Source organism: Chaetodon auriga, chromosome 6 (genome assembly GCF_051107435.1).
Source record: "Chaetodon auriga isolate fChaAug3 chromosome 6, fChaAug3.hap1, whole genome shotgun sequence".
NCBI classification, from domain to species: domain Eukaryota; kingdom Metazoa; phylum Chordata; class Actinopteri; order Chaetodontiformes; family Chaetodontidae; genus Chaetodon; species Chaetodon auriga.
In genome coordinates, this window is record NC_135079.1 from 12,447,962 (window position 1) to 12,470,775 (window position 22,814).

The 22,814-nt window shown below is 43.4% G+C and overlaps 2 protein-coding genes across 2 annotated transcripts in view; one reads left to right on the plus strand and one right to left on the minus strand.

The window, feature by feature from the left end:
- The window catches only part of tmem266 (transmembrane protein 266), a 28,233-nt gene extending 12,417 nt beyond the window's left edge, over positions 1-15,816 (plus strand). The window contains exons 4-11 of the mRNA XM_076733301.1: positions 7,096-7,250; positions 9,251-9,324; positions 10,266-10,322; positions 10,486-10,624; positions 11,346-11,461; positions 12,058-12,250; positions 13,860-13,922; positions 14,015-15,816. Coding sequence (XP_076589416.1) covers positions 7,096-7,250; positions 9,251-9,324; positions 10,266-10,322; positions 10,486-10,624; positions 11,346-11,461; positions 12,058-12,250; positions 13,860-13,922; positions 14,015-14,652 — 1,435 coding nt within the window. The 3' untranslated portion in view covers positions 14,653-15,816. The remainder of the gene's footprint in view (positions 1-7,095; positions 7,251-9,250; positions 9,325-10,265; positions 10,323-10,485; positions 10,625-11,345; positions 11,462-12,057; positions 12,251-13,859; positions 13,923-14,014) is intronic.
- A 1-nt stretch (position 15,817) lies between these two features.
- On the minus strand, positions 15,818-22,199 carry etfa (electron transfer flavoprotein subunit alpha). The gene is made up of 12 exons (XM_076733302.1): positions 22,088-22,199; positions 20,979-21,128; positions 20,735-20,816; positions 20,432-20,514; positions 20,102-20,201; positions 19,716-19,826; positions 19,493-19,594; positions 19,269-19,337; positions 19,084-19,166; positions 17,933-17,998; positions 17,647-17,727; positions 15,818-16,307 (listed from the first exon to the last, which is right to left on the minus strand). Exons 1-12 carry the CDS (start codon positions 22,124-22,126, stop codon positions 16,272-16,274), a joined length of 1,002 nt encoding a protein of 333 aa, XP_076589417.1. The 5' UTR covers positions 22,127-22,199; the 3' UTR covers positions 15,818-16,271.
- Positions 22,200-22,814: the final 615 nt, after the last annotated feature.

The following is a 22,814-nucleotide window of genomic DNA, read 5'->3' on the forward strand; positions in this document are numbered from 1 at the left end:
TCAGAATATGTCCTAGATCACAGCACACTCAGAGAGTTGGAGGCAATTAAAATCAGATAAAGCTGTGTATTTTTTATGCACATGACACTGCACATGTAAGTGTAATTAAATGTTATTGGTCTGAGCAGGTGCAGCAAGGCGGTGTGTTGAGATTTTCCTCCACCTTAATCCTGACCTTTTATCGTGACCTCCAGACTGGGTGGACCCATAACCGAGCCCCACTCTCCGGCCCCTGGGCCGCACATCCTGCTCTTGTCTCAGGTTATCATCCCCACATCAGCCGGCTGCCCACAGCAGCAGTAGCATATGCTGCTGATCTCCAGGGGCCAGACTGAGAGGTGTGAGGCACTGCATCAATGACAGATGGTTCACATGGGTCAACCTGTCGCTTTGACTGGAGGAGAGAAGAGGCGGAGGGGATAAAGAGAAGGATGGAGGGAGGAATGGAGCGGACGACCCTCCTCCACACTTCCATTCACAAAGCTGCCGGCTGCAGATCACAAGGAAATGGCTCCATTTGATGAATGTCATATCAGTCCAGTGTTGGATTAACCCTGTGCCGTGTTGCATGGTCACAGCCACAGCTGCCAGCTCATACAGTGTCACTTGAAATGTTGGACCTTAGATAAGCCTATGTGTGCTCAGGCCAGCCTAGATTTATTACATTACTCAATTACTATAGAGTGCTCAGACGTCCCCAGTGAAATGAAGTTCCCCAGCCACTTTTCACTCACTACAATACATTAATATAGCAGTATGTCAACATGCACATAATCAAACTTAGGTTGACAATACTCAAGGTTGAAGTAAAATGGAATAATTAGAAAAATGTAGGCTGCAAAATATAGCGCTGAAGGACCTTGCCAGAGTCTCGTATGAATCTTGGCAGCAGCGATATTTCATAGGGCTTTGGAACCAGAGCCATACTATACCTGCTCTGTGCTGATGGATGTCTGAAAAGAGAGCAGGATTTCTCTTTTTTTCCCCTCCCCTCTCTGACTCTATTTCAAACACACAGAGGAACAGTCCTCTCCATCAAATTGGCTCTCTTGCCTGGCACCATGTGCGACACAATAGATGACATTTGAGTGCGGGGTTTGAGGGTTTGTTAATATTCACAGACATGCAAAGTGTGAGATTGCTTTTTAGGCTGAGAGCGAGCGAGATCAAGTGTCCTGGTGAAAACCCATTTATCAGGGACAGCTTGTCTGCTGCTCTGCACATGGAGCCCCATTCATCTCCATTTGCTTAGTATCTGTGGCCCATTTCTCTGGCAAAGACCAGCTCTGAGTCCCCTCTGCTCGGTTGTAGCATGGTGTAGGGCACATGGAGTGGAGCGATTATAGCTGTTGGCAAACCAGTGGAAAGGTGTGGTTATATTGGAAAGCTGCATGCATTTTCATAAGATAAAAACAATTGGGTTTACTTATTACTCAGAGGGAATGCTAGAGCCTAAACTTTATTTATTGGCATCTGTGAATGATTAGCTCTTTTCATTTGATTTGTTACTTTACCGTAAAAGTGTTTGCTAATTCCCCAGGCTTGAGACTGTAAGAGATTAATAGCGATGAGACATGGAAGCTCTAAAATGTACAATTGATTACCTATGATAACTTCACTTTATTCAGCATATTTATTGCTTCGCTGGTTTTCCTCTCTCAGGGCTTCTTTGCTCTTTTTGGCTGTGATAACACAGATGACTCAGCAGTGGTTACACAGGAAAGGATTTATCCAGTTGCTATTTTGGCATTTGTCTTGATTTTCAAGCAATCTAGGCAGATGCCCCACCTGTGCTTTCTCAGGAGACAGAAGAAGAAAAAATGCATATATGGGGGATTAAATGAAAGGCCTTTCACAAAGTAAGTTAAGGAACAAGTGTAACAGAGATTTTGAACAGCCTGAATGGGATGAAGTCCTCCAACCTGTGCTGTTGAGTAGCCTGCAGGTGCACAGTTGTGGTCTATTTTCCCCTGCCCGAGCATGCTGAGTTCTGCAGATTGGTGTGAATTGGTTGACGTTTACACTGGAGGAACCACGGGGCTATAGAGTTATCAGTACTGAGGGAGAGAAATTGAGAAGAGACAGAAAACCTGAGTCAAGTAGTATCATTTCAAAATGCTGCCGGAGGAGAATCTGACATTGCCTTTTTTTGCCTTTTTTTTTTTTTTTTTTACACCTTCGGAGATGATAGATTCAATTCAGAAGCTTTTCCCCAGTGTTCACATGATCACATGCTTCTCATTGACAGAGATTCATGAGATGTCTGCCACTTGAAAACATAGTTTGTCAAAATAATATATAAAGTCAGCTTAAAAGTACTAAATACAAGTACAAAATTGATTTTTTGACTTGTCCGTATATCTGTGTGTGTGTGTGTGTGTGTGTGTGTGTGTGTGTGTGTGTGTGTGTGTGGTGTGTGTCCACCATACACACACACGCACACGGGCGCACTATGGATTCAGTCTGAGAAGGGAATGTTACTCTGGTTCAGACCTAAGATTAAGAGTCACATGTAGATGCTGCTTCATTCTAGGGGAGCATGAGCCAAATAGGGTGGGAATAAATGTACTCAAGTGACAAATTTGAAAAAGTTTTCCTCCTAAAAATAGTTAAATTTTTTTAACAAAACCATAATGTGTGCTTGAATAAATGAGTGGCCGCCAGGCACAGCTATCTTGGCTATGTAGCGCTTTTTTTTTTTTTTTTTTTTAGACTCGTAGCATGATTAATCGTTTTGGAAGCAAATGTAATTGTGTGGCAGCTGCCACAGGTCTGTACCCTAATGTGGTTGAGTTTTTCACCGAACACAGTTGCTCTGTTGTAAATGTGCAATCAAGACATCAATCAAGAGTTCCAATCAATTATTTAGAGGCATTGCGCAGCAGTGCAAGTTGTTCAGAGCGACACTATTTTAGGCCTTCCTTTGCAAACACTTTGAAGGAGAGGTTAGTGTTTGCGGCTGTTCATCAGTTGTTCCTGTGGATGTGTGTGCATGTGCGTGTGTGCGTGCGTGTGCGTGTATGTTACGATCAATACCTCAGACGAGTTGATAGAGTCTTTCAGACTCATTACTTCTGAATGAATTTTTCCCTTTGCAGCCCTTCCCTTCTCTCTCACTCCATCTCTTAACTCACTCACAAACAGAGCACCAGCGCTCTGATTTAATTTCCATTTAACTTGTACCTAATGAGTTTACATTGTATTTTATCTTGTCTCAGTTACAGGAGACAGTATAATGAAAGAGATGCTCCTTGTGATAGGCTCCCCGCCTTAGTGAGAGTTGCTTAGCTGAGGCTGGAGCCAAAACTCTGTCCTGTGTGTGTGAATGGGCCCCAGCAGAGCGACCAGACACCTTCCTCTGTGCCAGTCACTCAGCCTGATGTCTTTGTCCGCTCTGTCCCATCTAGCCATTCTGCTGCCACGGCCGCTGCAGCCGGCATCATGTACAGCATGCCATCACTTCCATCTCAGGCCACTATTGATCAGCCTCATGATCTAATCCCCTCGCTCTGCGCTGCTGTCGGGCGCACTTCGATCTTCCCTCAGTGTGTTACCGTTGCAGCCGCTGGCCTGTTGATGTCTTTATGAACCTGTCCACAGTACATGCCACCCTGCATTTCTCATTTCCTCCACCCTCAATGTTCTTGACAGTGTGTGTGTGTGTGTGTGATGTTTACCTGTGCACGCACACGCATTGCGTGCATGACCAACCCTTAAGGTAATAGCTATTCGATCTGCACCTGCCGTGACCCTGGGAGGGAGTGAGGTGATTTTCTTCCCGGTCTTGCTCCACCACTGAAGCAGCCTCACTTCCTCATAAATACTTCAGGTCCTCAGCGTTCAAGGTTTAAAGTGATTTCCCTAAAATTAAGTTTCTGAGCTTGGAGTAATCCATCACTGCCATTTACTCTGCTTCCAGACAGGGTTTTTCTTTACAGGTTTATTAAATTAATACCTTTTCTGCCTGGCTTGTGGGAGAGGTCTGAATGAATTATGATTCCACACAGTTTGAGTTAAATCATGCTTTTCAGTCCTGAAGGTAAGAGAGGTGTCTCTTAGAGTGTGTACTGCTCATTCCATCTTTTAACTAATGGTCCACAAATGTCTGGTGACTGTGTGTTAGGCGTGTCATTAGGTAAATGTTTCTTTTCCTTGGCTCTCCTCCACTGGCAGATGGGGTTTGACATTGTTCCTTGGGAACAAATCGGTGCTGGAGAAAGTCTCCGTGGTATCTGCTAATGATACCATTACCCTCCACCACCTCTTTGTCACCCCAGGTGTTGAGCTCCTAATCTGCTGGCATTGGCTGGTACCGAGGGTTGCTGCAGAGGGCTGAGTGCACCGTTTCGCCTCTGGGAGAGCACTGACACAGTGTGGCCGAGCTCCAGCCTCTCTGCTGACCTTGGTGAAGGATGGAGAGAATGTGTAGCTGCAACCACAGAATGACGCACTCACTAGGATCCCCTCTCTAACGCTAGTTTACTACATATTCGGTATTGGGGGTTTTTTTAAGTGTTGGCCATGATTTCTGTTGGTTATGGTTGAATTGTACTCCCCAAACTCAGATCTGGGAACATGGCAACGTCACTGTGATGCAGTCCAATGGCCTGGGATTCACAGAGAATTTCTAAACAAGCCATGGTCCCAGTTGCACCAGAAAGTCAGTCAGCAACCTGTTACTGTTTATTAATAAATGATAATTCATCATCCTATCACTCATTTTTTTCAAGCAAAAATACCAAACAATAACAAACATTTCAGCCTCTCAAATAGGATGATTTGCTCCTTCTCATTGTCTCATATGATTGTAAAATGAAAATATTTGGATTTTTGACTGCAAGTTGGACAAAACTCAATAAATGTATTCATATTTACTATTTTCTGACAATAATATAGACTACTGATCAGTGAATTGAGAAAGTAATCATTGGTTGCAGTCTTACTTCCAGATCAATTTAGCTTACTTGGGGGTTTGTTTAAACCTGTATGATCTTCAGCCGTACATGCCCCATTGGATTTCTTGTCTTTTGCCACATTCACAAATCCTGCCAATTTTTGGAGTAAATATGAGTACTATTATTACCATTAGGAATGATGATACTCAAGTTACAATAAGCCGGAATAATCCTTTAACTCAATCTGCATCTCTCTCTGTTCTCTCTTTCTCATTCTTCCTTCTCCAACTCCCCCTCCTTCCTCTCTGGCTCTCTCTCCAGTTCACTTTTGGATGAGTCCCAATGCCTTTGAACCGGCTGCACCCCGCTTCCTCTCTCAGTGTTTGCCTCCTTCATTCTGAACCAAGAGGAGAGTAGAATAAATTGCATCCTCTCTTGTCCTCTGACAGACATTGCCAGTAGCTTTCCTCCTATGGGGGACAGGTGACAACAGATAGCTGCTATTTTCAAAGAAACATACTGCCTTTCTCAATGTTGCCTCGGAGAAAGGACAGCAACCCCCCCATACACACACACACACACACACACACACACACACACACACACACACACACACACACACACAAACATCTCCCTTTTCTGCATCTGGTTTTCTAAGAGTACACCTGAGTAGCATGTGTGTGGAATGCAAAGCTGTAACAGGAAGGGAAAGCCCTGTGTGCCTCCTGGAGATCTGTCATTACTTATTGACCATAAATCCCCAGGAGTCTCAGTCAGTCACAGTGTCTGATTGGAGGAACTTGCAGGGGAGAGTAAGGATGGATTTAAGGCAGCTCTGACACTCACATCTTCAGGCACAATGTGCTCGGACAAGGAGCAAGCACACGAGGGACGCCGGCTCACTCCACACTAATGGAAAAGCAGTAGCTGCTAAAACTGCTAGGAATGACACAATAACACAGATTTTGGGATCAGGAATCATAAGTGTTTTATCACAGACCCAAATTTCTCTATCACCCTTCGCTCTCTCCACAACCATCCAGGCACGCAGGTATGAGAGTATAAACACTGTCGAGGAAAAATAAGACGAAGGCATTGACATTCAGTTAAGCAATCATCTTTTTGGCTGTGTGCGACTGCACCCTCCAGATGGTGCATATGCAGCCCCACTGTCACGCCGGGAAAGCTACACCCTGCGGTCAGCCAACCAGCCAGCTAGCAAGTCAGTCATCCAGAGCTCAAACAGGAGAAGAGCCAGTGAGCTAACTACCAGCCTGGCTGTTAGCGCAAGAGTCGCGCAGATGGGCATTCAGCCAGCCAGTCAGCTTGCCAGTTTTCACCCAGAGACCTGAGTCCGGTCACCCAGTGAGCCAGCAGGCAAAGGAATTAAACACAGGAGACTGTAATCTCTCCAGAACCGTGCTTTATTGACTGTAAGTTTATAGATGTATAATATGTCTAAACAAATATATAGAGAATATAAAACTGGAGTCAGATATCAGCTCCCTTATGGATGTTCTGATATTTCAGGCATCCAGTGTACGAATGCTATACAAGCATGTTCTGATGAGACAAAAGCAAATTATTTAATGCTTGAATGTGGATTACAACAGATGTCATGTAATCTGTTTCCGAAAATAGACACAAACGCATTAATGGCTGTTATAATAAGTAGACTGCGCTGCTTGATGATGATGCGCAAAAGGAGAGCTTTAATGGGAAGAGGAAGTTTGCAGGAGAGGCCAGAATGAATGAGGAGACGAGGAAAGGAGCAAAAGAGGCAATGACACCACTGACTCCTGAGCAGAATTACTTCATGCTAATATTTCATCTCAGTGCCAGCAGAACATGTATTTATGCTTCACATTAAAGGGTGTAAATTCATTTCAGCGTGCATGCTCTGAATTTGTATGCAGAATAGTGCCCTCTGCTGAACGAATGTTGAGTGATGGAAAAAGGAGCAAAGTCAAGGTTGAATACACCTCACCATTTGTGTATCTTGACGTTTCTTGTGTTTTATTGATTTGACCTTGGATGCTGGCTGTCAGATCTGCGCTCTGTACCAGTATTACATTTTAAAATAACACCACAACAAGACCCACCATTTATCTTTGTACTCACAGCTCCTCTAACCGCCTTTTCTCCCCCCCCCCCCCCCCCCCCACCTCTCTGTTTCACTACCCCCTCTCCCCCTGCTCAGGTCAAACTGGCTCAAGCCGTGCTGTGGGCGGAGGGCAGCGCTGTGGCAGGTCTGTCTGCTGTCGGCGGGCTTCAACTGTTTCCTGGTGGCCTGTGTCATTCTGGTGGTGCTGCTGCTGACGCTGGAGCTGCTCATAGACACCAAGCTGTTGCAGTGTGAGTGTTAGAAGACAGTGTGACATCACCTGATAAGGATGTGGTTTTGAGGACATTATGCTGTGGGAGGACTTGCAATAACATTTTTTGGAGAGAGAGAGAGAAAAGTGGACTGCTCAGCACAATTGTTTACTAATTGTTATACAAAGGCATTGGGCCAGTAGAGGCACAGATTCAGGACCTGTGACAGAGGAAGAACTCAATTAGCAGAAAAAATAAGCTGCAGATAGATCGCATACTTGTGATCTTGTTAGACTGAGCTGTAGTTTGGATGGAAGAGTGTCTGGCAAGTCATAAAAATATAAAGCAAAGAACATAAAAACATTTTCTATACAGTGTAGCAAAAATCTGTTGTTTCATATGTGAAGGCATGTCTTTAATTAAAGATAGGCACCATTTACCTGCACCTGGCAGTATAACACAGGTAACAGCTGTTTTCAGTGTACTACAAATGAGCAGCCATTAATACTGTTAGTTTGAATTAGTGCAAATGCTAACAGCATAGAACACCAACACTGTGGCACACACTTACTATACAATGCAATACTGTATTAATATACATAACTATACATACTGCAGCTGGACCAATAAATTAGCCGAGCATTAGCTTTTCGCAAGTTATATTAATCACATATATGTCTATATGTATATATGTTTTTTAATTCTCTTTACTAAACTAAACCCGTAACCCGTTTTGGAGGTGGTCTGCCTAAATTAAAGCAAATGCTTTTGATTATTAGACTTTTGCTTTGACTTTGGGCTTGAAGTTTGTCAGGAGTGATTGTACTACTGGACTGTGAGACTGCTCTAAGGTAGGGAAACAACATATTATTAAGATGTGTCCCTTCTGTCAGTACAGATTACTACATGTTCATATTCATGTTATTTTATCATAGTATTAGCAGCCTTTATACTATATACTATTACACTATACAATAATTTATGATGTTTGATTGTGATATAATTCAGGACAGTTTTGGGGTCTGACAGAACACAAATACATGTATAACATGTGTGTGAGCTTGTTCAGAAGGCCTGTAAATCCTAACTGCTAACTCAGTCTTATACGTCTGCGGTATAGTGAGCCTGTGTCACTGATGATCTGATCTAGGGCCCAAGGTTCTGATCAATCATGGTATGGGGAATATAATCCTCCCATTAGCTTTGCACAGTTAACAGAAAATGTCAGGTGGTCAAAATACCGGTGGGGACATCCTCGTTTATCATAAGTGGAAGGTCAGAGATCACGACCTGTTCGATGTCACCAGGCTGAGTGAAGAGCATGCATGGCGGAAATGTCACTCCAGCAGCATCCAAATAGATTCACGTCTTTAATGTTCCCCTGGGACTCACTGACTGGCAGACAAAGGAAAAGTGAGACAAATGCGTGAAGAGAGATTAGCGGACAAAGAAATCAGGCAATGCAGAGTTGGCTGGTGGATGAGTGCGGGGAGGACTGGAGGAAGATGAATGGACTGATAGACAGATCACTGAACACAGCAAACAAAGACAGATGGAGGGAGAGGTGGCGCATGAAGAGAAATGCCTCAGCTGACAGCCGAGCGCTGTTTGAGGCTGTCCACAATTAGCCTGATGAATAGACGTGAAGATACAGACACATGCATGTGCAGTGTCTGGTGAATTCATATTTATGATGTTGCTTCATGCCTCTGTCTGTCTCATTTTTATCACTTCACTGAACCTTGTCAATGTTATGCAGCAGGTAGCAGCTGTTAGAGCCAAAAAACGTACTGCAGCATCCATCTTTCGCCACCACCTGTAATGTATGTAAGAATATTGATTTAAAACAAAAAAAAATTAAGTAAAATTACCAACAAAATGTGAGGAGATAACAGTTTTGACATCTATGTATCATGTTGCAGAGATAACTTCTGAAGTTAGCATGCTAGCCAGCAAGCCCCAACCCATCCTGGGTGGCCAGTTCTTACATATTGCACCTTTAAAAAGAATAACCAGTGATTGTGTTTTTACTCCTACAGTTAATAACGCATTCCAGTTTGCCAGCATCATCCACTGGATCAGCCTGGCTATCCTATCTGTGTTCTTCACCGAGGTGAGTCTATCTTCCCCTCGCTCAACACAAAAACAGTCTCACTTACAGCTGATGCGGCGGCATGTGGATTAATGCTACGTTGTGCAGTATGTGGGGGCCAGTGAAGTACACTGACAGATTCTCATTAGAATACTATCAACACAGTGAAACGCCCCATGCCCTCTGTCACAGCTTGATGAGATTCTGATTAGTGGAGGTGAACTTGTGTGCAGCTCCATTAATGGTACTTTAACGGAAGTGGCTCCAAAACCACACAAGATCTACATCAGTATTCTGTGAAAAAACTATTGTAACCGCTGTTAAAAGCTGGCACATTTAGATTATTGGATTGATCTGTGGCACTAACACTTTAAAATGCAGATGGAGCTTTTCTGTGCTGGTGGTTTTAAATAATTTCAAGGCCGCAGGTGTGTAGTATTGATTTCCATTTTCTTTACAGCCAGCCACATTTGTCTTAGTTCCCTACTCTTGACCACCCCACTGCTAACTTTCATGCAGCTGGAGTTTCACTTATCAATAAAAGCAACCCCTCAGTGATACATTGACGGTGTAGAAATAGCAGGGAGGCTGGTTTCTGCTCCAGTGCATCCCTGAAATGAGGATGGGGGCTAGGGGATGTTCAGTTCTTTGCCCTCTGCAGCCCCCGCTGTGTCAGCAGAAGGAGCTAATTGCGGCATCTTTAATAGCTTGCATGAAATCCTATCATGCTGCCTGTGATGTGTATGAATATGATGTCACTGCTGAATTACCAGCGGAGGATTGAAAGAAATCTGAATCGCAAATGCTATTTACTGGAAATGCCATGTTTCTTGTTGGGAGTTACGACCCAGCGTGCTCCGCCTGCACCATCCAGTCTCTCTCTGTTTAGCCGTCATTGTTGCCTTCCATCTTAGCATGTGTGTAACCTGCTCTCTGTCTTCATCTCTGTCCCTCTGTGTCAGACGGTGTTCAGGATCGTGGTGTTGGGGATATGGGATTACATAGAGAACAAAGTAGAGGTAAGCTCCCATGAGTCCTATTAGTCCTGTTACTCGGGGCCCCTTTCACTGCAGTGTCATTCCCTCAATGTCATAGCACTGTGGAAGCTACAGACATAACAGTAACCGTGCCTGCGTGTGTGTGTGTGTGTGTGTGTGTGTGTGTGTTTGGGTATTTTCTCAGGTGTTTGATGGAGCTGTCATCGTCCTTTCTCTGGCCCCCATGGTGGCCTCCACAGTGGCCAACGGCCCCAGCAGCCCCTGGGATGCTATCGGTCTCATCATCACACTGCGCATCTGGAGGGTCAAGAGGATCATTGATGGTGAGGCTGGGAGGGGCTGGGGGGCTGATGTCCCCTGCGTCCTGTCCTTTACTGTCAGGTCACAGAGACAGATACTGCAGAGTGCTCTCTGCGGTATTGGCTGCATTCATTCTTGAGGTTGTTTGCTCAATTATTATTTTCCTCTTTTTTCATCATTTTCCACCAAGAACGATGTCAGGCGTCAGCTGTCGAAGTGAAATCTTGGTCTGAAGCTCACACACAGTTACAAATTATTTCATCCTATAGGTGCATGCAGAGCATTATTGGGAACAATGCTTTTGTGACAATCTTGCTCCCCCTTGTGTTTTTTGAATATAGTACAGTATGTGTTCATAGTGGTGGTTTGGTGAGTGACAATATGTTGTCACCTCTTGCACTAACTGCTCAAAATATGTTGTTTTAATGCATTAAATTATAACGCAATCCGATGCAACACCACCACAAACTAATGCCTACAGGCTTACCATAAGATAAGCAACTTTTGTGGCACAATCTCCAAAAAGACTGACTAAAGCCTCACAAAGGTAGTGTCGTACCTTGTCCTACCTTGTTATTTTGTCCACCCTGTGCACAGTGTGTTGGTAGTAAGTCCTTGACATGTGCCAGTGAATGTGGAGAATATGAAGTCAACTTACTGTTTAGTGTAAAATAAAACTGATAGATGCAAAATTAAATGTTTCATTTGTAGGCAACCTGACTATGATATGCCTTATTGTTTCAGCCTATGTGCTGCAAGTGAAGGTGGAGATGGAGCTGGAGATCCAGCAGTATGAGAAGGCCAAGGCAGTGAGAGAGGAACAACTTGACCGGCTCACCCAGATCTGCCAGGAACAGGCAGTATGTCCTCTTATGTGTCTCACATCTCACTCCTGCTCACAGTCTGCAGTTTATAGCTGCTTATAACCAGCAGGGGGCAGCAGAGCGCTGTGAAAGAATATAAAATTTAATCTGCTCTCAAAAAAGCATAAAGGATGCCTACAAAATTGATTGTATTTCATCACCAGATAATACCTTTACAGACGTTTTGTGGATATCAGATAGCCAGCACTGTGCATTATCTCAGCACAATCTATTGACTACTTCACAATTTAATAATGACAGTTCTCTTATTGTTTTCAAGTCATATTACTCAGCTGAAGGCTAACTTTAGAAGAGTGTAAGTGCTCTGTTTTTCTCAGACGTGGACCCAGAAGAGAAGAGTGTCATCTGAGAGTTATACTACAACAGTGATTGGAAATGTGCAGTTTGGCACATGCACACTGTGCTGCTTAACTGTGACGCAAGCAATGCGGAGATATAATGAAACAGGGATATAACATGCAAATAAAATGCTTGTGCATAAGCGGATGGAATATGAGCAAGTAGAATTTGTATTTAGTTTGAATGTCTAAAGAAAAATGTGTTTTCTTCAATTTGTCCCTCTTTCCTTACAGTTTGAAATCAGGCAGCTCAGGGCCCACCTGGCCCAGCAGGACCTGGATCTGGTAGCAGAGCGTGAAGCAGCCATGCAGATCCACCATATGTGGGGTAAACAGAGCAGCAGTTTCCAGGAGGTGGACGGACTGGCCCCTGGGGCCTCCAAGCATCATAGGCCAGCTAAAGCTAGAGACCCCGGGGGGCCTGCAGGTAACCATCTGGAACACCCAACTCCGTTGTGTCACAGGCTATCATAGACCTCCGTCCACGAGGGGGAATCCAGGCTGTGCTTCCAGTGGTCATGTCCAAACAAAGTGGATGTTTGAATGCAGAGACGTCCTTTCTTGGAAAGACATGGTGGCCCATATTTAAAAGTTGCTGGTTTAAATTCTTTGGGTGTGTTGAGACGATTAAAGGAGAAATCCTTCCTCATCCTAAGCAGAATCATTGATCTGTCAGAAGTAACACAAAACTAATAATGTCTCAAAGGAATGCAACATAGATATGTAGGCTAGTCTTGTGTCTGAGACTTTCATGGTAATTGAAAAAGTGATGAAAAAAAGAAATTAGCACATCACTGCAGACCCGACACCGCTGCACACAGCAAACAACCCCTCGCTCTGGAGCTCCAGGCTGGAGGGTAGGACAGTGTATTAATAATGGCCATCGCACACCGGCACAGTGTTGGTGTCCTCTTCTCAAAAACATTCGTCTCACAATCCACATCAAAATTCTGGTGCCACCCTGAGATGGACTATAAACCTTTCACACAGTGACAGGTCATAACTTACAGGGCTTAAAGCAACAAAGCGCTGTCGGCGCAGGTGATGTCAGGGCTCAAAACACTGAGGCTTTTCCTTTATCAAAGCTATAAATCATAGCACGACCTGCCATACGTCTGAGCTACGGCGTTTCGAGTCAGACATCCTTTTAACTAAGGCGGCTCCTCGTATACTCATGTTGTATTGATCATCTGGAGATGGTCCGTGTCACAGTTAAGGCTGAACAATGAGCGGTCCCTCTTGGGACATTCATAAAATGAATTCATGAAACCCAAACGTAAATGAATATGAGCCATCTAACAGTCCTGGGGGACCTTGGATAGCACTTAAGAGAAACACTTGGACTGATTTAGGATCTGTGAACCACATCCACACCAAGTGCTGGTAGTGCTAAATCAACTTCTTGATTGATGTATTAGTAGATCAATGAAAAAACTAAGAATTTTAATGATTGATTAGTTATTTATCCGGCAAAAATGGAAAACATTTCACCTTTGGTACTGTGAAGATTTTTAATACCTTGAGGTTTTGGAGTTTGGGCTGCGGATTAATTTTGACATTTGTCACTATTGCACTTTATTTTACTATATTATTTTAGCTTTTACAAATTAAATGATTAACTAAAATTAAAACAATAATTACTTGCATTTCAGCACCGTGAGCATTGTATGTAACACTTTTAAGTCCCCTATTTAACATTTATCATCACTATACAAACATGGAAGAAATGGTTTTTAACACATGAAATTGTAGTTGTAAGCAAATATAAGTGTTTCTATTAATGTACATCATTTATCAGCTATTCTATTTTTTCCCATGAAAAGAAATTTTATATTATTACAAGTGTGTTTTACTATATCACCATTTGTTACCCGTTTGTTACCAGCCTCCACTTTTGTTTACTTTTACTTTTGATTACTTTTGTCTGAGCTCATACTTTGTGTTTTTAGGTCAATCCTGCATAGGAAACCTTAAACTTCTAAAGTCAAACTGGATTCACTTTCATTGTGTGAGATAACCATTTCTGTCCTCTTCAGATCACCACGGTCAAGATGATATGAACAACTACATCAGCCAGTACTACAGCGAGCCGAGCAGTGGTGAGCATCCACACACCTGCCTCACTATTTTCAACAGCCAATGTAGCACCACAGTGTCTCAAGTCCCTGTGTATCACGTGTTGTTCTGGTAGATATGGGGATCCCAGACCCTGCACGTGTCATCACCACAGCAGCCATAGACGTGCACCTGCCGAACAACCCCAGTCAGCTTCCCTCCTCTTTGGTGAGTGCAGACGCAGTGACGTCCGGCCGCTTGCAGCGCACCGGCAGCTCGGTCAGCGAAGCCTCCACCACCACGGTGTCCCGCACCAGCTTCAGCGCCCGCCAGCACAGCATCAGCAGCCACACGCTGGGCTCCACCACGGACTGCAGCTCCACAGTGCGCGAGGCCTCGACCTCCACAGATTACAGCGACCAACGCTGCTACCCTCCGCCCTACAGCAGCCCTCTGGCCCTGGGCACTCAGCCGCGAGGGAGTCCCAGCGCCGTGGTACAGGAGCTGCTCTCCTCTCTGTCCGAGGACTCCTGTCTCGCTCAAAAGGGCCTGGACCCCGTCAACCTGAAGCCGCCCAGCCCGGCGGGTTCCACCAAAACCAGCCCCGAGCTGGAGCACAGGGTCAACATCTACAACAAGAGGAACCAGGAGAGCAGAGTTGGGCTGCACTCTAAGCCTCTCATCCACCTGCAGGGCAACGAGCCTCTTCTAGAGGAGAAGTACAGGATGATGGAGCCAGTCGACGCTCCGGTAAACCGCCTGTCAGAGACATAAGACTCTGCGTGACATGTGGAACTTCACAGGACTCGCTCTTCAGATCAACCGCAAAAATTAACGCTCTACTAAACTCCGGTGTTGTTGGGAGTCACTGGCACATAAACTGTCTGTCTGTCATCCTCTTTGGACAGTTGGGACTGAGAGGTTGAACTCACCAGAGCAGCACAAAAACAGAGGGCAAGGACGGCTGGAGGAGGCAGACTTGTCATCAGGCACCACTTATCAGGAATTGACATTCACAGGAACACTTTTTGAGTTTTCTGAAAAATTTTACGTAAAGAAACCAGCAACAGGGCTCGAGCCCAAAATGTGCAGACAGCTGGTCTGTGCAGGAAAAAAAAAACAAAAAAACATCTGGCTTTTGATATGTTAAGCTGTGGTTTGACTTCTAGAAAGTGGAACCGGTGAGGGGATGGTGCTGAGGGCTTAGTTCCTCTGATACACTTGGTGGGAATTCACTGGACTGATCAGATCACGTATTGGAAGACCACGAACTGAATCACTTCCCGCAAGCTATAAGGCATGGATTTGAACAGAAGTGCAGGTGTATCAGCTGTTTTGATAGTCGGTCTAGTGTCTCCAAATTCACAAAGAACAGTCCTCTTTGATGGGGCTGCTGCAGGGTACACTGGATCAGTCTCAACTCCTTTCTAATCTTTGTCTTTCTATATTAGCAATGTAAAAATTTTTATCTAAATTCTAGGGAGAGGGAAGAGTGCGGCAGCCTTTTGACTGGTGGATGATCCAGGTGCCATGACTGGAATCTGAACAAACCCGGCCGAATCAGTGCGTACTGAGATTTTGGAAACTACAGCATGTCCCTCATGCAAAGAATTGATTGAAAACCCACCTGCACATGATAGATTTGACATCATCCAGGTCTAAAATGTTACCTTTTTATGATTTTTATGTTCAGAAGCTGTGTAAATATATCAGGATGGGTTTGATCATCATATCACAGCCAAAACGTAGTGAGGGAATTGAAATGGAGCTATAATGAAAATGTTAAAAAGACAATTATAGCATGAACCTTTTAAGATTTGCCTCTTGAATATGGAAACTAACCCTGTTTATTGTACTGTCAACAGGCATTTTCTATCTTGATCATGTAAAGAGGGCATTGCGAAATGAATCCAATAAAGGGAAAACATGGCAAAAAGAGTCATTGTTGTCGGTTTAATACATCATTTCCCAAGAGCATCTGGTTAAGTACACACCGTCTACATGAGCAAGACAAGCTACATCTCAGGCAGCTACAATAGCGAGCAAGAGGTCTCCAAACAAGTCGAGCATTCCCAGAGATGTCCTTGACTGCTGCAGAAAATTAAATACAAATGACAACCAGTACTACTACAGGCTCAGAGCACCCCCCCAAAGTACATACACCATTATCCACTGAGATTTCATAAGTGTTTATTATTTATAAGAACTGGCATTTATTTCCAGATGGACAACGTTACCAGTCAGAGAGAGGAAGAAGTTGATGATAAAAATTAGTTCTGCAAACTCCCAGCTTCAGATCTATTAAGGCAGCGGCTTTGTGTTCCTGTGGTGGCTCTCTGAATGACGGCGGGCTCCAGCTGGATGACGGAGGCTTGGTAGGACTTTGTTCCTCCTCACTTGTCCAGTGCTGAAGTCATCTCAGGAACAGCCTGCGGAGAAAAACAGCGCAACGACTCAAAAACACTATGCCACCAACATTTCACAGCAAGGCCGAACACAGTGAATTCTTCCTGTTAAGTGTGTTTACAGCACCAGTTTGTTGTCCTGAAAACTTAAACTCAATGTTTGTAGTCGCTCCAGTGCACTTGTAATTGAATCACTTCACCGAAATACACTGAGGAAATCTGCGTATTTAGATGAAGTTCAAGGAATTTCTGTTCTGCGTTAATAACTGCAGAGACCACTTGGACTATTTCCAGGCTTTACCTGTGGGGACCAGCGTTCACCAGCAACTGTCATTTTCATCCCCGGCATATTCATTATAATGAGATTCATGAATTTATTACACAAACCGTCATGATTACGATATACGACTGACTTTCCCCAGAGATTTATAAAGACTGCAGCGGGCACACAAACATTTATCACAGTATTCTGCAAAGTTGACAAATGCAGAATGAGATTCTACATGGAAGGCATCTGGCCCATAAATAAAAAGGCCGCCGTGCAGTTCTGAAGACGCTAAACTCAAAAGCCTTTTATGAGTACAGAATGAATCAAATGGCTCTCCTTGTGAGTCCGGCAACTTCAGAACTGCATCATCAGTCACTACCTGAGTTTGTCCGAGGTATCAATTGTCCATTTGGGGGAAAAAGTAGAAAGCCCATCCATTTTAATCAGCTATCTGAGGAGTGATCACATGTAAGGCGATCTCACCCAGTGGGACACAACTCTACTGCCACTAGCCATTACTACTAATCGCTTCTCCAGAGTTTGTCAGGACACCTGGGCTGCCCATGCACCACTGTGAGGGCTAAATAAAACATGACCCACAGGACACACATGAAAATACAAGCTACTAGCCTTTCACAAGCAGCACTGGACTCTGGTGTTAGTTGTGCCAACACTCCAGGCTCATTATCCCCAAGTAGCAGCTAGATGCAAGAAAGCAACTAAGCGTGTAAACGGCCTGGCAGGTAGAAGCTGAACGCCAAACTGAAGCCACCTTCTGAGTAACTACTGATCACTTTTTATAACCTCGCAGATGCTAATGTGTTTGTCTCTTAAAGGCAAGCTCAGCCACAACTCTCCTCTGATTAATTCAAGCACTTAATAATTCAACAGTTGCACATTTCCATTAGGTGGAATAAGGCATCGTGCAAAATTTATCAGCGAGAAAGCAAATGTTATATTCTGTCACTCTAGACTCTCAGCTATCAAAACATACAGAGTAAACCCAGGCAGAAGGTGCTTGAGCGGTGCCTTTGCTCACTGCTTGGGTTAAGATCACAGTGACATTACTGCAGCGGTGTCAATCCCGGACATTACCTTGAAAAGATCGGCGACCAAGCCGTAGTCAGCCACCTGGAAAATGGGAGCCTCTGGGTCCTTGTTGATGGCAACAATAGTCTGAAGAAAAAAAAGAACATGTTTATCATATTGGTGCTACTTAACAACGCAACTGGTTTCACTCATTTTGCAAAAAGTCTGTGAGCAAACTCGGCAGAGCTAAGCTGAGCTCATCCGTTTTCCTAAAATCTACACTGCACGTGGAGCATTTTGTTTAAATGTATGGAGATAAAAACAGCCTTTCGTGTGGCTGCGGTGACTTTACCTTGCTATCTTTCATTCCAGCCAGGTGTTGAATGGCTCCAGAGATACCGACAGCAATGTACAACTCCTATGAACAAGAACAGGAGACAATCAGACAAGTGTTACCTGCTTGGAGACATGAAGTGAAACCTCTCTGGGAAAGGTACACGTCAGAACTACAGTACAGCAGAGCTGGCTGCTGGTATAATGACCACGGGTGTGTAATCTATCAGAGGGTGCTGGGGCGAGGTCAGTAAGCCCAAACCCGCTGGGAAAACCATGTCTGCCTCTCAGTTTAATGCACAGCCGTATGAATATTTTAGTGCTTATTTAATGTTGCAGCTGAGGTTCCACAGGAACAGAGCAGCAATTTGTAAACACGATAAGAGTGTCTCATAACTGCAGGAAATGCATAAAGCAACCTTTTCTACTAACCAGATGTTGACAAGAGAATCTGCAGGTTTCAGTTCTTATACTATTAGTTTATAAAGTGCAGCTTATTCCCGCAAAGCTACTTTTAGCACAAGTCATTAAGAGACTGTTCATGACTGATGTTTATGCAAACATCTGTCATGACAAACTGTACTTTAATCAGCAGAGAAGACATGATCTCACATGCATATACATGCAAACAAAATGTCAATTCTTTATTTTCCTGAATACACTAAACACTTTTAGATTAGTAAAGTGAGAAAAAAACAATCCTGATTTAGATTCTACTTAATTAACTTAGCCAAATTCAACGAGCTTGTCATAACATTTGGAAAATCCAATTTGGACAGTCTGACCTCGCCTGAGGCTCTAACCAGACATCCTCTGCACTCTGCTTTAATGGATCAGCTAAATCATTTAGCCCCCCTAAATGTGCCATCCAGTACATTTTGCAGGGCCTAATGTGTGGATAATCACAGCTGGGGTAACCCGTCTGAATCACATAATGGGAAGTTAACCTTTTTAAAAAGGGCAGCAGCCGCCCTGATCATACTGGATTGCAGGCACGCTGTGCAAAGGCAAACAGGCATTTGTCAAAACCAACAGACTTGTCTACTCAGCTACAGCAGCGAAGTTCAAACGCTCCCTGCTTCCCAACATGTTTTTGAATTCAGCTGTTGTTGCAGTACAAGATGAAGCAAATCCAAATAAGCACTTCAGAAAAAAAAAAATCAAGCTTACCGGTGCAACAATTTTGCCTGTCTGTCCAACCTGCATGTCATTCGGGACATACCCAGCATCCACTGCAGCTCTGGATGCACCAACTGGAAAACAAATATGACGCAATTTAAATCCTACCTTAGTAAAACTAAACGTTTAAGTGATTTTTATCACAAAATGCTGAATGATGATGAATCCCATTCTACCTGCAGCATTCAGCTTGTCAGCAAGGTCATAGAGCAGCTTGAAGTTTTCTCCACTCTTCAAGCCCCTTCCTAACAAGAGAAAGCATGGTTATTCTACCTTGTGATAAACTAAAATTTGAAAAAGCACACATGCACATTACATTTTTCTGCATACTTCCAACAATTTCCAACGTAACAATGCCTCGGCCACAATTTGTGATTTAGACCACAAAAAGATTCCCCACCTCCCGACACTACAACCTTAGCGCTGGTCAGCTCTGGGCGGTCGCTCTTTGTCAGACTCTGCTCCAGCCACTCAGATATTCCAGTGGGAGAAGCAGCAGCAACTGCAGTCAACAGATCAGAGGATTACAAATGAGGAAGGAGGAAAGTGTCTCAAAAACATATAAGTCATTCTATGTTGTCATGTGCTGTATCAGAGTTCAGAGAATCTGTGGGCTACTGTACCATCTTCTGATGAAGCACTTCCTCCCTCTACTGGAGCGGCCTCAAAGGACGTCCCTCTAACTGTGAAGACCTTGATCGCCTCATTGCATTTCACAGTGCTGAGAGCATTTCCTACAAAATCAAAACATCATTAACATGCAATGCAATGTTTAAAAAGCCTATGACATCATCAATGCCAGAGCACAGTAGTGAGTTATATTGTATTGTATTTTTACCTTATTTGTTTATTCATTATCTTTTTGTGTGAGTGAAGCACTCACTTACTTGCTTACTGTTAAAGTTACATGTGTGTCAGATCAAGGCTGTAGCAAATCCAGTTGTCATCAATATTAATTAATGATAAGACAGCACATTTGCTACTTCTTAACCATAATAGAAGGGCTTACCGGCGTAAATGGTTCTGACAAAAGTGTCAGGAGACTTGATCTCAATAATGTCTGAAACTGGAGCAACATCCAACTTGGCAGCCACTCTGGGAAGCAGGTTCTGCAGAAGAGGAATAAACAGGGAACCGCAGAATATATACCTTGTTGGAGAAGTCACTTGAGATTTATAGAAGCATCATCATTTGACAAAAGAGCTTCAGACATTTCAGAAATGATATGTATACGGTAGAAGAAAAACTCAGTTTCACTAGGTGATTAGAAAATAAACAAAGTATATTTCAAAATACATAAATGCAAACAACACAGGTAACACTCTTGTCCATGACTGACCTTTCCAAAGGCAGATGCACCAGCACAGATGTGGGTGAATTTGAATTGCTTTTGTGTTTCCAGGACAAGTGGTGTCAGCTCCTCTGAGGAAAGAAGAAAGAATCAGAAAGCTGAAACAAAGTCAGGTAGGTACAGGCCTGCCTGTGACTGCAGCTGTGCCGGTTCAGGCCACCTTAAACAAGAAGTGTGTGCGTATTTGAAGAAGGTTATTGCTACAAAAGAAACAGCATATTCGGTATACATTTGCTTGGTGGGTGAAAGTTAAATAAACAAAAGACAACAAGTTTCCTTGGTGTTACATACCTGGGAGGAAACCTTTGAAAGAATCATGCTGAGCCACCAGAACCTTCTTCACACCTTGTACTTTGCTGATTTGCTCCACAACCTGAGAAGACAGAAAACCATTTCAACACACCACACACACACTGCTAATTGCCATGTGTTTTTGCTTATCCTTCTGTTAACGCAGTAGATGCTATGTATCATATCACAAATACAACATATTTGGTGATCTCTTCAGCAGATCCATATAAAAAGCTCTGCCTACCTTTGCACAGTCTGTTCCAGCAACCAGACAAGACACCTCTCCACCCAGCTTACTGGCGGCAGTGATGGCGTTGAGTGTGATGGGGGTCAGCTTGTCATTGTTGTGCTCTGCGACCACCAAGGTGCTCTGGAACCTTTGGAGGAGGCCAGTCTGTCAGAGAAGTTATTTAGAGAAATCAAGATGGAGGAGAGCTGGGCAACAGATCAACATGTACCACTGAAAACATGCCTCTCTTCATTTGAGGACGTTTTCATTATTATGATGAAGTTATAAAAACTAATTATAATATGAAAACTGCTGAGAAAGCTTTTGGTTTGTGGTCATTTCTGCTGGCAGTGCTTGATCCTTCAAGTTCACATGACGTCAAGAACATATGAGATATCCATTTGTTTGTATTGTAACATCACGTAGCTCTCTGAATTCATTTATCTTACTGTATTATTACACATGTAACGTCAAATAATCGGCGAAATTTCTGAGTACTAGAGGGGAACACGGTGATTATAAGGCAAAGTCCAGCGCAACCTCTGAAACAGCTGCTTGAGGGTTTGTCAAGGGAAAACAGGATAACACCAGCCTCATCTGGACAAGACTCAACACTATCAGAATCTAAAGGTCATTCACATTAACAAACAGAGATATCCTTACATAGCACACGCTGCTTATTCACCCATTATATCATGCTACACGAAATGAAATGATTCAGATATAACTTTGGTAACTTAGTTATCACCTGCTGCTTCTACGACAACTTTGACGTTTCGTAACTGTTGTTTAACGAGGTTTCATAACCGCTAGGCTGGCTATGCTAACACCAGCTAGCACTAGCTCAAAAACAAACACCGTCAATTTATATTCTTGTTATATCAGGATGCATACAGTACGTTTAAGTCAGAATCAGTCAACACCGCTGTCACACTCATATGAAACATTACCACCAGCAGACGTGCACGACTTGCATCAACTACATGTGAATTAGCTCGCCGGCTAACAGCAGCTGCACAAACAATGCAAGCTAACTGACGTGTGTCATGTTCTTAGCTCGCTATGAGCAAACAGATCTGTCGATATCTGTGTATGTTGTCAAGTTATAACCGTCACACTCTTACCAATTGTTTCAGACTCGTTCTGTTTAATGCTCTGTTCATCTTGTCCCCTTCTAGCTGCTTGCTCCTCAGTGTTGCAGAGACCAATCTGTGCCAAAGGTCGTCTAGCGTTTGCAACGACTTCTCGCGAGATACACCGCGGAAGACCGATAACTTCCGGTCATCTCTCTCTCTCTCTCTCTCTCTCTCTCTCTCTCTCTCTCTCTCTCTCTCTCTCTCTCTGTCTCTGTCTCCGACATTCAATGATCTATATTATTTTTCAAACAACTACAAAAAAGAGTCAGTTTTAAAGTTTAAGCTTTAAAATAAGCGGTGACTTGATGATGTTTGTGATAATAACTTATATGAACATTCACGATTCACTGATTCACAACAGTTATGAGTTCTTCTGGGCTACGAGTGAAATTTTGTTCAATTTATCCCTCAAAGACGAAATAAAGAGGGAAGACTTTAAAAGACAAACATTATAAGTCATGCTTCAGCTGCTCTTAATTACAGTGCCACTGTAACAGCAACTGTTTCAAATTGTCTTTTCAATCGTATAATTGACTCCGAAACAAGTGCAGAACAAAAACTGAAAAATGTCAATAATATATTATATATTAGTGCACATATAGGGTAGTTACAAATATGAAAAACCCAGATGGCTGTATGAAACTAAAGTTTCCCCTGTCGGAGTTAATCTGTGTACAACTATCATTTTTGTTGAATTTGTTTACAGTAAAGACCA